General features: G+C 46.5%; 1 protein-coding gene across 1 annotated transcript; it reads right to left on the bottom strand.

Moving 5' to 3' along the window:
* Positions 1-202: 202 nt before the first annotated feature.
* On the bottom strand, positions 203-7,626 carry SLC35D3 (solute carrier family 35 member D3). Its single transcript, XM_044448991.1, has 2 exons — positions 7,191-7,626; positions 203-1,590 (listed from the first exon to the last, which is right to left on the bottom strand). The coding sequence occupies exons 1-2, from the start codon at positions 7,624-7,626 to the stop codon at positions 767-769; spliced, it is 1,260 nt and encodes a 419-aa protein (XP_044304926.1). The 3' UTR covers positions 203-766.
* Between the last annotated feature and the right edge of the window lie 5,953 nt (positions 7,627-13,579).

A 13,579-nucleotide genomic window follows, 5' to 3' on the forward strand; every position in this document is an offset into this window, starting at 1 on the left:
CTTGGGAACAGGGAATGGTGGGTAGAAGAGGGGGTAGAAAATATATATTTTTGTAGTTTTTTTAAAATAAAGAGTGAAAAACGGAGTGTCGAAGAGAGGAGAGAGAGGTTTGTTTTAGGCAGGGGGCAGAGGGAAAAGAACACTATCTGCTTAAGTGGAATAGAGCAAACAATTCCTGAACTAGACATGATGGCAGTTGAAAGGGAATTCAGGGGATGACTGGGAGCCTCTCCACACATTTCCTTGGAACAGGAAGAGGAAGGGCTCTCACCCACATGAATGCTTACCTGTAGTAGCTTCCCAACAATAGGTTCTGCGCAGGCACAGAGCCCATATATGTGATGCACGGAAACCATGAAGCGCAACAAATGTGTATAGCTTTTGCTCATGGGTATCATGTTTTTAACAGCTATAAGCAATCCCATTGGTACTTCAGGGAGTAATCATGAAGAACACACTAACTAGTCCAAACCAGAGGGCTTCTGTGAATAAAAAAATGAAACATTTTGCTGGGGTGCCTAGTTTTGCTAGTCCAGGCCTGATTCCAATATGAAATTCAGAGGTGAGCACATGGAAAAAAATGGAATTTTGCTGACTCTGAGCATGAACCACATGCTTTTGTTCCATCAGAATGAGGTAAAATCTCCCTAATAACCAATTAAGATTTGTCTGTGAACATATGAAAGCATCCGTCCATCTGTACTCTTGCCATAAGGAATGCAATACATGCATCCTTGATTACTATTATTTACTAAGAAATTACTCCTCAAGGACTTGGCAGTTCCTCATTCTCCACAAGATAATCTTTCTTTACATAATTAGCCCCCCTAACCAATCTCCATACTCCAAGATAGGCATCTTTTAATGAGCTTTTGGTAAGTCCTTCAGTGCTGCCACCTTTAGGGATGACAGGTGTCTTTGCTTCTCCCATAATGCTGTCCTCCTCCTCCTCCATCCTTTTCTGGCTGCTTCCATTTGCTGTCTCCTCTGTTGCAGTATCCATGGGCTCTGCCTCCTCGGACATCTGCTCCATTATGAATGGTGGCTGGCTTCCATCACATTCTTTCTTCTCTTGATTCTCCTTCTCCAGGTCTTCATAATTACTCTGCTTTCTGGTTTCGATGTACTTGGCCACACAGTAAATGACAGAGCCCACAGTATTGACCACTACACCCGCTATAAAGAGTTTTGTGGGTTCTACGTCACTGAAAGCCACCATGCCCACGGTGATGGTTGCAATGCTCTTCACCACCCCGACAAAACTGGTGGTTACAGCTGAGTTGATGTAGGTGCAGTGAAGGGTGGTAAAATTCATGGCGCAGCCAATCAAGACACATGCAATAAAGATGCAGGTCATGGTGGGATCTTTCCATCCTGGGAAATGCCACATATTGATGGTATCCATGCTGGCAAAGGAGCAGATAATGAGAAAGGGTGTGGCTGAGACCGCAATAACATACTGGGCAGTCAGGGGCCCGTAGTCACTATCTGCACTTGTCTTTTGAATAAGGACCAAGTACGCTGCATGCACCAACACAGCCAGCACACCAGTCACATAGCCAAAGGGATCACCTGTCAGGTCACCTGCACCTGCCAATGTTGAAAAAGAAGAAGAAGAAGAAGAAAGAAAGAAACAGGCATTTACATTTACTGGTTAGCTGCTGTTCTTGCATTAGTTATGTTAACAGAGGACAAGTTTATCAGGGCATTTAGTCAATGAGAGGCAAAGGGAACTTGAAGCAAACCAAAATGAATAGCTCTTGTCCTTTGCCACCCCTTGCATACCTCAAGAGGCAGATGAGTTGCCACTGCTGGAGGGAATGCTGGACTAGTTTGATTCAGGATTGATCCAGAAAGCCAGTTTGGATCCAGGCATTCTTATGTTCCTTAAAAGAGTTTTTGTCAGGGTTTCAAAATACCGGGATGGATCCAAATGGGTCTGGCTGCTAGTGCTACCTGTGTTGTGTTTGTGCAACACAGAAACCAACATTTGTGCAATGTCAATAGTGCTTTCTGGTGCCATGGGTGTCTTACTGACATGGCACAAGCATTGGTTTCTGCTATTGCAATATAAATAGGTCTAGCAGCCAGCTGCTGTTGGAGTCTTCCTCTTTGTCCTATCTTAGTATGGCTTGGATGGAAGACTACTCTATACTATCCCCTGTGAACTTCTTCAAAGGAAAAAGCTGAATTCCTGCCCTCTTTACTGGATTTGAATATATATTCTAACTAACTGGAAGCTCAGTAAATGGAACAAAACTGGATATTGATGATCCATGATTAAACATTGTATGATGAAAGAAAAGTCAAATAAGAATCACATTGGACCTCTGTCAGAACTATATTGTGATTCTACATCTTCCTAAATCCAGTAAGGATTCAGTCAGAGCAGAACTGCTTCATGGGAGCAGTTTTGATTTGTGCATTTATATGCACAGCTAACTCTGTATTTATACTTAAAGTATCCTTCCATAATTAGTAAGTGTCATCACCTTTTTCAAGCAGTTATATAATTATATTGTTGTTGATGTCCCACGATCATTAGGTGAATTGATCATGGTTGATAATGAGAACCTGGCCAGTTTGCTGGATTTAGCAAGTGATCCAGTTTAAGACTCAGTTGTTTTCTAGAAAAATTAGCTGTTTTTCACAAATTCAAAAGTCATGTTAGGATCTGAAATCAAGTTTATATATATGAGTTTATTAATAAGGTTCTTTACTAGCTGAATTTGTTTGTTTGTTTAAAACTCAGTTTAGATCACACTCAATAGTTCCTAGAGAAATTTTTACTCTCATCCAAGCATATTGACAGTACCAAACTCTTTTGGGGGAATCAAAAGTCATCCATCTGCTGCACTGAGCATCAAGTTCTGGAAAGAGAAAGGTTGCCAGCTTATGAACAAGTTGTAAAATCCCCACCACACTTAACTTAGGACAGAAATGACACGGCTATTCTATTTCTCAGTGGTTTCCATTCCACCTTTATTATCCAGTTTAGTGAATTATCAAGGGCAATGGGAAGCCAGTATAAAGAAAGACAAACAAACAAACACAGATTCCACCTAACTGCAAAGTGTTGAGTTTATGGGGAAGCATGACAGAAGGGAGGGAGGGAGGGAGGGAGGGAGGGAGGGAGAGAAGTGTGTGTGTGTGTGTGTGTGTGTGTGTGTGTGAGAGAGAGAGAGAGAGAGAGAGAGAGAGAGAGAGAGAGAGAGAGAATGAGAGAGAGAGAGAGAGAGATTTAATCAAACAGCACTTCATTGTCACCAGAAAGAAGGGAGACAGTGGAAATAAAAGGTGCCATCATTGTCACAATGCAGGACACAGGAATTCTCCCTCTGGCAAATATTTCAGAGAGATTGAGAGCCCAGTTCTGCAGGAACATTCTTCTTCTTCTGGATCTCACAATATATTAGTTGCAGAGCAACTCCAGCAGTAGCATGGAGTAGGTCTTTGAATCTGGGTCCATTTGTCCCAAATGTAAATGCAAATTTTCACCAAGATTCTCCCATTTACATTGTATGTCCTCAGTTACAGCAAGCAAGTACCAATGAAGATATACAGAATCCTGCCCCTTGCTTTCCTATTAAGTTGATGTCTGTAATATTTTGAATTGCAAGTGGCTGAATAAACTCAGCTGGGTAGTTATTGTTCTTCCAATATCAGCTGGCATTCACATCAGGGAAACAAAAGGACCAACTGTGCATGGTTCGACAATAGCTTGTTTGGTGGCATGATGACAGCACTGTCATGGTCTGCCTCATTTATGTTCATGTTTTGTGGGTTTCACCATGGTCAAAACAGATTGGCAGATTTTTGTGGGATTTCATAGCCCAGGAAAAGCCAGAACTAATCTGGAGAAACATAACTACTCCTGCTATGATAAATAGATATTTTGTTAAAGGATCGTGAGCACTTATTGAGTACCACCTACAATGAGCAACAGACTTCACCCTCTTTGGTTCATAGAGGACTTTTTGAACTGTTTTTCAAGATCAGCAATAAGAAGAATATGGGAAAAGACAGAGCGAATGTCCTCAAGTGCATTCGTGCAAATCCACCTTAAAAGTGCAGTCATCCACACCAAAAGATGCTAGGAATTTCCCCTAGTAAATTTCACCATCTCACTGACTTGCATCAGACTTGAACAAACGAATGCATGTTGTGGAGAGAGCAGCTAGGCAGCATCATGGGTGCTGAACGGTGGGCGATTCAGGACAGACAGAAGAATTTCTTCACCCAGTGCAAAGTCAAACTATGGAATTAGGTGGTACAAGATGCAGTGATGGCTGCCAACTTGGGCATCTTGAAAGCAGATGAGATCACTTCATGGAGAATGGAGCTATCACTGCCTAATAGTCATGACAGCAATGTGCCTCTTAAGACTGGTTGCTAGGGAGCATGAGTGGGAGGGGGCTACTCACGCACTCGTGTCCTGCTTGCAGGCTTCCCACAGGTATCTGGCTGGCCACTCTGGGAACAGATTGCCAGACTAGATCAGCCTCCGGTCTGATCCAGGAGGGCTCTTCTTGGATCCTGGTTCAGAACGGTGGAATGGAGGGGACACAGGCTGCTTCTCTGCAGGCTTCTCCGTCCCCAACTTCTTATAATTATTAAGCAGGCGATGCCAGACCAGGGTTGGTGCCAAAGTGGCAACAAGGGATAAAGTTGTTCCTGTTGGTCCACTGAGGCAATCATCTGAGCAAAGCCTGAGCCATCCAAGTAATACCAATGGATCATCCCATATGTAACCCAAATCTGGTCTCCAATAGCTGCCATTGATGGATCCATCTATGGAAATATAGCCCTAATTAGAACTATCCATCCCCAGATAAGCAAACAACAAAGAAACACAGTGGTAGAGATAGGTATACACAGACAAATATAAAACAAGCTAACTGCTCTCATTGCCTCAAGGTATATTCAGATCTCTTTGTAAATAATATATTTAGTTTCTAGTATGCATTAACATCCACCTGGCACCGTCGTTACTGGTTTTTCGGCGCCAGGTAAAGACCTTTTTATTTAAACATCATTTTAATTGTTAAAATATATGATCTGGCCAGGGCAACTTCTTCTTCCTTCTCTTTTCTCCTCCTATATTCTTTTTACTTATTTTATACTGTTAATTTTAATTTTATATTATTGTATCTCAGTGTATTTTTGTATTTAGTGGTAATTTATTATGTTCTATTGTATTTCAATGTATCTTATTGTGTTGTAAGCCGCCCCGAGGCTTCGGCAAGGGGCGGCATAGAAATGTTATAATAATAATAATAATAATAATAACAACAACAACAACAACAACTTTTGATAACCTTCCAAATTAAATAAGAATTTCATTTCCAAACTAGAAAGAATGACAACTTTCCCTGTTCTTCTTCTTCATCTTTTAATTACTCGTCTAATTTAACTGGTTTACCTACTTCATTCTTGAGACACTTTAATCCTGGTTGTTTACTCAGATTCACCCCAGCCTGACCATCTCTTTCTACAGAGCAGTGAATGGGCAATGAGCATGATAATCCAGAATGAATTCTTAACATACAAATATGCATAGATGAACTCTGCCAGCCCAATTATTCCTTGTCCCTGTCTATTAAGGCACTGATAATAGACCCCAATTATAGATTATACTGACAGCGACACTGCCTGGTAGATCCAAATTGTGGATTTTCTCAAGAGTTTTTCTCATCCTTAACAACAGCTGATTAGTATCAGACAAGCCAGGCAGCTTCAAACAGCATAGAGCTGGAGGGATAAAGAACAACTGGGAATAGCCAGCTTGGCCTCTTCAGACATGCTATTTTTCTCACACAGAGATAACCTCCATAAAGGAAAACCAAATTGATCCAAATATACTTCCACTTGTAGAAAACATGTGAGTGTATTGTTTGCTGTAATGACAGAGGCTCAGAAGCTGCTTGTGTACACAGTTGTACAACCCCTGTACCCTATAGACAGGTTCTCATGAGTGTGCACAGGAAGAAATATGCTGTGCTTTCCCACATGAAGTGACACTTATGGTGGAGAAGAACATGACAGGACACAGAACTCCACAAGGCTTGGTCCAATCTAAACAGAAAGGAAAGGGGTTGTAGTGAGTTGATTAATTTTAAAAAAAATAGTTTAGCCAAGTTATAATTGGGATGAGAGCATCTTTGTACATTTTTCCATTGATAGCAGACTGTTGGTGCACCTACTAAGCTTACTTATAAGGATAGCACACAGATTTGTATGCTGCTGTAAAACTACTCATGTATATTTGCTAGGGGGGGATCAAAGATTGGTTGGGACTCCCTGCCCCATTTCTACAACTTTAAAAACACCCATGCATGCCTTGTAATGTGTGAAGCAGCCCTCAGGCAAGCAGCAATAATGAGGAGGGCTGGTTAAGAGGCCGTTGGACAAGAAGAAACAAGAGAAATCCTGTTGATGATGGAGGAAGGATGGAGTTAAGAATGTGGGTGAGTTGCTACGGATGTTATAATGTGGGCTGAAGAAGTTGTGAGATGGGATAGACCGGTGAAGTCTTTTGGAGAATGCTGAGCCTGGGTTACGATGCTGATGGAACCAGCAGACAGTTGAAGATGCGCAACCAAATATTTGCAGAAACGGGACAAAGAATCTGAAGGGGCACAAGAACAGACTGACTCAAAGGTGACCTAAGATTAAAATAGTATGAACAACAGCTCAGGGGAAGTGATGGGGTGGAAAATGATAATGCGTCGAGAAGCAGTGCAGAATAATTTAAACAAATTCAAGCTCTAGAGATGATCCAACAATGGAAGAAGGGACTTTGGACAGAAGAGGACATGGAGGATGACAGAAGAGTCACAGGGCGATGTGGGGAAACAAATGCCGAGAGGGACAGAATTGGGCCATGCTGTTGAGAAGAGGGAGGACTGATGAGTTGAGGGACGCTGCTGAGGAGAGGGAGGAGATGTGCAGGAACAGAGGGTGTTGTGCGGGCATACGAAGGGGACCGACGTGCTGCGGGGAGGGGGGCTAAGAAAATGTGGCGGTGATGAGCGGGGCGGGGTGGAATGAAAGAGCAGGCGATGTGGGGTGAGAGGGGAGCAAGAAAAGGGGCGAGGTGGAGCAGTGGGATCGGAAGCGTGCCGGTGAAAAGCGCGGCATGGGCGGCGGAGAGCCCCGGGCCCGCGCCTCGCCCCCCGTTCCCCACTCACCTGCCAGCGCTGCCCCGCAGGTGGTGATGAGCACGGCCAGCGACACCCCGACGGAGGGGATGCCGTTCTTGAGCACCAGCACGCCGATGAGCAGGGTGACGAGGGGCAGGCAGCGCTTGAAGACCACGTACATGGGCAGGCTGAGGCCGCGCAGCGACCAGAGGGTGAGGCTGGACTGCAGCGTGGAGAGCACCGTGACCCCGGCGAAGAGGCGCGCCAGGCTGAAGCCGAAGGGCGGCATGTCCAGGACGCCCCGGCGCCGCAGCACCTCCAGGCTGAGCGCCGCCGTGGAGCTGGTCAGGCACTGCAGCAGCGTCAGGAAGGCGAAGTGGTAGCGGCTGATGAGAAACTTCAGCAGGATGTTGAGAGAGCCCGAGAAGACCCCGTGCGCCACCGCCACCGAGATGCCCAGCGCGCGGCCCCGGCACAGCTGCATGGCGGCCCCGCGGCTCCCGGGGCAGCTGCTGCCGAGGCGGAGGGGGGAGCGGCGGCGGCGGCGATGCCCTCCGCTTGCCTGCGATCCGGCCGGGCCCCGCGCCGGAGCAGCCTCGAGCCGGAAGCGGCGGCGGCGGCGGCGGCGAGCGCAACTTTCCAGGGAGCCGAGCGCGCTGCTCTGCCAGCCTGCCAGCGGGACGGCGCTCAGGAGGGGCGGGCGGGAGGGGAGCTCGGACCCGCTGGGAGATGCCTGTGCAGGCTCGGGGAGCCGCTGCCGCCCACCAGAGCGCCCGGCTCGGCTCGCTGACGCAGAGGGGGGCTGGGTGGCCGTGCGCTTCCCATTACCTTAATGAAATGGGAACAATCGGAGCGGAGCGCGTGGGCCACGCGCCGCTCTTGACCCGCCGAGATGGTTCCAGGCATGAATCATGGATCGCCTTTGTTCCTGGAAGAAAAGAGCGGGGGGAGGGGAGGGGAGGGGAGGGGGAGGGAGGCGAGGAGGGGGGATCCAAAGGTCGCGGGGGAGTAGGTGCAATCCTCTCGCCTTTCAACTCTTTCCTGAAAAAAGCAAAGAGCCGGCGTTAAGTTTCGTCTCTCCTTCTAAGCACAAAGAAACAAGTAACTCGCCTGCCTGCGTGCAACCATCCGTCCGCCGCCCATCCTCACAGCACACACTCCCAGTTTCTGACAAAGCCAAAACAGCACCCCGGGCTGCGAATCCCCACGTCCAGAGCGATGCTTTCCCGTGCAAATCCACTAATGGCACAGCATCCATTCTTATTAAATGAACATGGCTATGGTCCTTCTAAGGAAATACAAATATTGATCAACCTCGCCTAGCCGCAAGTCTTTAGCCAGCTGCAGGAAACAGGTACTTCGACAGCAGCGGCAAGAGTTAACCTTTCTGGGGAACTTCGCTTCGTCGTGTGCGCGGGCGGCTTTGGAGGTAACGTTTCGGGAATCCACGATCAAGGAAGACACCCCAAAGCATAACGCGCGAGGGCATTGTGGCGATTTTAACAGCAGGCTATCGCCTTGAACCATGCCCTGAAGAAGCCAGCCAGAAGGCCCCGCAGCGAGTCTGCGGCGGCGTTGCATCTAGGAAAGAGTATCGACTGCGAGGGGAAGCCGCAGCCTGGAGGTGCCCCGAGGGCCCGCAGCTCTACCGCCAGAGTCCCCGGAGGCGGCTGCAGCCCAAACACCCGCAACCGCGCCAACGGAACGGCTCGACGTGCCACCCAACGCACCGGCTTCAGGGTTTGGTGCTTCGCCATCGAAGGCGCAAGCCAGAAACTGGAAAAAAAAAAAAAAAGAACTTTTTGCTCCCTTTCCTGCGTGTGTTTTGACACACTTTGAAACAGGAATAGCATCGAGTTATACACCGGTTTTTAAAAAGTCATTAAGAGATCGTGACTGTGGGCAGGGAGAAGGCAGGCGAGGAACATGCATGGTGCTTTTAATTCGGTGGATAAAGAAATGCTCTCTGGGTGGATCACAATAGCTAATTTTTAATATATATATAAAACCTACACAGATTAGCTGCTTTTATCTTGGATTTCTAATGGGTCAATACACCGAACAGGTGTTGATTCATTAAAGTGCAGGACCATGATAGGAAACGTGTAGCTCAATTTGATGAATGTTTATTCCAGAGTCCCACTATCTTCAGCAGCCTTTAAGGAGATGAATCCAAACGTCAGTGTAGCCCCAGCATTCTGTTTCCAGCAGCCCAATTGATCTGCGAAGTCCACAAGCAGGGCATGATTAAGGAGACACAACTCTTTCCCCTTGTGCACTCCTTAGCAACGGGTTTCAAAGGCCCACTGACCACACAAACACACCTGATCCTCCACAGACACACAAACCTCCGTGAACCAGTGCAATCCCCATTTGTCTAAGCCAGTGGAGTAGGGGCAGGGTTCCTGGCATTTCCCTCCTTTGCAAAGAAGGGTAAGGGAGCACACACCTTGCAATGCCACACACATGGAGTCCATCTGTAAACCTGATAGCTTGCCTGATTCCCTGTCCTGGCACTTTTCCCATTCCAGAGGCCAACAGTGTGCAGCAGAGAGGGGTCACATGAGCAGAGCCTGGGCTTGTCTGAACTAAACACTGCAAAAGAGGGGTTTGGAGCTCCCCACTGTCAGTGGGGCAGTGGTAAAGCCCAAACTGCAGGCTCCCAACATGACAGTCCCCATAGACAGAGCTCCAACAATGGCCCAAAAATGCAGGAGCGCTGATGACCCATATCAACACACCAGTTCTAGCAGCTTCCCTTTGCACTAGAAAACAAGACTATAGTAAAGCTAAATGGGTCTTATAGTAAAGCTTGCCCTTTCAAGAATAAGCAATCCTAAAATATCTGTTTTACCCCAAGGGTGAAACAGTGGCTCCAATTCTATATCCACCTGGTTTTAGCTTGATGGTCAAATGAACTATCCATGGTGCTGAAACCCGCCCCTATTCCCTCGAAATTGGTTCAGCGTCGTGAGTAGCTCCGGGAAAACTCGGACTGGAGCCTGGAAGGAGACACCGTCCAGTGACATTGGAGCCACCAGTTCTCATCACTCACAGCAAAGTATTATTGCTGGTAAAGTCTGTTTTCTGATTAGCTGCTGTGCTGATAGCAGCTAAGCTCAGAAGGAACCAGGAACCTGATGGGATAGCAGATGACATCATCAGCTGCACTAATCAAAGAGTCCCGGCATTTTGACCCTGCAAGCCCTGGCTGCAGTACACCACTGCTTGCCACGTTGCAGGTGTTGGCTGTGCAGTCCTGTGATTTGTAATAACTGCAGCAGCACAGTGATTTTCAACCCAGTCATCTACGACTGCGCAGTTTTTCTGGCTAGCATATTGGGCATGGAGTTTCCCTGGCAATGTAACCCCTATAGATGAGAATCTCCCTTGCACCCGATGCACCAGGAGCCCGTCCTGAAGAAATAAGAATTTCAAGGGGGTGGAAGAGGAAGAGGGGTCCTGAGGCAGTTGTGGGGATCTGCGGAAAAAGTGAAAGAAATTGCTAAGTCGATTGGGCATGCACATGGTACGTGTTTGCTCCTTATTCCATTCTTTCCATCATTATTTAGACGTTGCTGCAAACACCTGTTTCTGAATCTTCCATGTCTTGAGAACTCTTAATAGATGCAAAGGAAGGAAAAGAACCCAGGCATTCAATCTCCATCAAGAAGGGACAATCAGTATTCAATACTCCATCAGTATTGTCAGGCCTGGCCCAACATTCTTTGCTATCAGAGGCAAAGGCCGAGATGGCATCTTGTCCCCAGGTAAGAAGCAGCAACTGCCTGAACTGCTAAAGTCAGCTGAGTCTTCCTTCAGCTCTGGCAATAGGGTGGTAACCTACAGGGGTGGCATCAAGTAGCAAAAAAGATCTAGGGCACAAGCCCACAGGACAAACAAGGTAAAAGCACAGATTCATTCCTGCTTAATTTACATATATTCTAAAGTGTATGTGTGTGTGTGTGTTTAAAGGACGTTGTCTCCTACAAATATTTGTAAAAAGGAAAACGGGGTATGGTGAGGCCAGAGGAGAGCATTTAAGTTCAGGAAACAAAACCTCAGGCAGCAAGATTTGAAGAGGCAGCAGGAGGGAAAACCCATGTGGGCAAAAAGCCAACAAACCCAGGTGGAACAGTTGCAGCTGTTCATCAGGCTGTCTGTGCTTTTATTTATGCAAGTGTCCCTGGACAGCAGGGCGGGGGCACGAGGCATCCCCGAGATGCAGGGCTCCAAAGGGACAATTCAGGGCTTCAACCCTAGTGATCTGCCTTCTGAAACTGCCTCCGATGTCTTTCACCATTCCAGAGGCAGCAGGGTAGTTTAGGGGGCCCAGGACATGTTGTGGGGTACACAGTTCTATCCTCCAACAGAGGCAGCCTGCCAGCCAGGGAATTAGGAAGGACAGGCCCCAGGCCACTCCCGGCATCTGCTGCTCATGGGTGTTACATTACCATTACATTTTGGAGGCAACAGTGGGATCCCATGTTCCACCCCCTGCTTTTGGTCACCATGGAGAGAGGGCAAATTATAGAAAGGTGTGAAGCAGATCCAAGACAAACTGTGATTGTGGGAGGCTTTTATAAAAAGACTGTCTAGGCTGCAATCACTGTGGATATTTTAAGGTATATTACTTACCATGGCAGAACAGATCAAGAGACTGACCAGAAATGACATGCTTTATGCTCCAGGTCCTTAAAAGTGTGATGCATATTGTGTGGCTAATTGGATGCTTGTGGGCGGAAGTAGCTCTGAAAGGACATTGCAAGCAGTTGCAAAGTATTCTCCACTCAAGGTCTGAAGGGATGGCTTTGCAACAGGAGGTGAAGCGTCAAAGAAGAGGGGGGCTTTGTTCTGCAGCTGGCCATGACCTTGCCTGTCAGAAAAGACTTTCCCTGGGGCCATTATCCAGATCATAGGACCAGCAGCAGGGGATGAACATGGCAGCGATCAGAGACTGTGCTGTTTTTCAGGGACAAGTGTGGCTAGCATATTGACAGATGGAGGCACAGCCCCGTCTGGCACATGAATTCACACATACAAGAACAGTTTCCTCCAGCATGGAGGCTGCGAGTGCATCCCATCCAAAGAAAGCCACAGGACTGAGAGGGAAGTGAAACTGCCATATAAACAGTCTAATATCTCAATTGGCAGGCCTGTAAATACGGTGCATAAAACCAATTATGTCAATAGATATTAGGAAGACCGACCATCACAATTTTGAGAAGGAAGATGTATACGGAAAAGCAAGCAAGCAAAACCAGTCCCGATGTTACATATCCTTATGAAGTTTTATTAGCTACTGGTACTTTGCTGGGACATCAAATACTAAAGGGATGAAAATACAGCCATGCAGATGAGGAGGGTCCCTGTAATTATTCAGTGCACCAGAGAGGCCTTTTCAGCATCGCCATTTCCTCTGGGACTTGCAGTCCAACACACCTGGAGGGGAGCCGGTTGGGAAAAGAGGCACCAGAGGCTTCCCAAGAGCAGGGGGCTGAAGACTTTTGGGGGAGGTGAAGGAGGGAGAAAGAATTTCGAGACAGCTGAGTGGGAGTGTGGAAAAGGGAAACAGGCCTGTTAAGCTGATTGAGGATTAACATTGTACATGCTTGTTAATTATTCATTTCTTTGGATAATTATTTCTATAAACACCTGATGCTGCCTCTTCTATACCTTGAGTATATTCAATACCTCCAGGGCTATTGAAACTAGGAAACGAAAGAACCCACCATGAAAAAAATTAGTAAGGGCTCCTGGACAGATTTATCCTTCCCTTGAGAACAAATCAGTAAACAATGGGTAGAAAATTAATTTTATTGTATAATATGTTAAATAACGTTTGCCTTATTAGACCATTTGTACAGATGCTTTTGATTTGTACAGTTTTACTGTGCCTTTCATTGCAGCCTTCAAAATCATTATTTCAAAATCACATTTCTAGCTACAGACCTGATATCAGTAGTGAGCAGCTATGGAACTCTATACCTCCAAACCTCAGCAACTTTGTATACTTAAACAAAGACAAATAATGATTGTAATTTTAAAATTTAGCAGCTGAACTCTACTACTCAAGTGTGAACATGTTCACCTATTGTCTTTAAACACACAAATACTTACACTAATGCTCCTAACCCGTTCCCTTTTGCCAACTATTTTTTGGGTGGGTGGGGAATCATTTTCAGTTGTTTCCCTCACTTTCCAGTGTCCATATACTTCGAAATATGATCTATCTTGTACTATGTTTTGGACAACCATGTGGCTAAGGCCTTAAGTGTTGTTTCCAGCATGATTCAATGCATGTCCCAAGTTATAACATAGCTGTTGAAAATGTATGCTGAAGTAGCAGTTTCCTGCCCTTCTTCACAAGTGCACTCTGAGAAACATGGGGCCAGTTTACATCTAATGACACCCACTGGTCAAAGAACCCATGGACT

The sequence above is a fragment of the Varanus komodoensis genome, unplaced genomic scaffold (assembly GCF_004798865.1).
Source record: "Varanus komodoensis strain SLA01 unplaced genomic scaffold, ASM479886v1 scaffold1, whole genome shotgun sequence".
Taxonomy (NCBI): Eukaryota; Metazoa; Chordata; class Lepidosauria; order Squamata; family Varanidae; genus Varanus; species Varanus komodoensis.

What these genes read in the sequence shown, in the direction of transcription:
- SLC35D3 (XM_044448991.1), bottom strand. Translation starts at nt 7,626, where the DNA reads ATGCAGCTGTGCCGGGGCCGCGCGCTGGGCATCTCGGTGGCGGTGGCG. An exon ending in CTGCGGGGCAGCGCTGGCAG is followed by an intron (nt 1,591 to 7,190) that starts GTGAGTGGGGAA and finishes CAACATTGGCAG; the next exon opens with GTGCAGGTGACCTGACAGGT.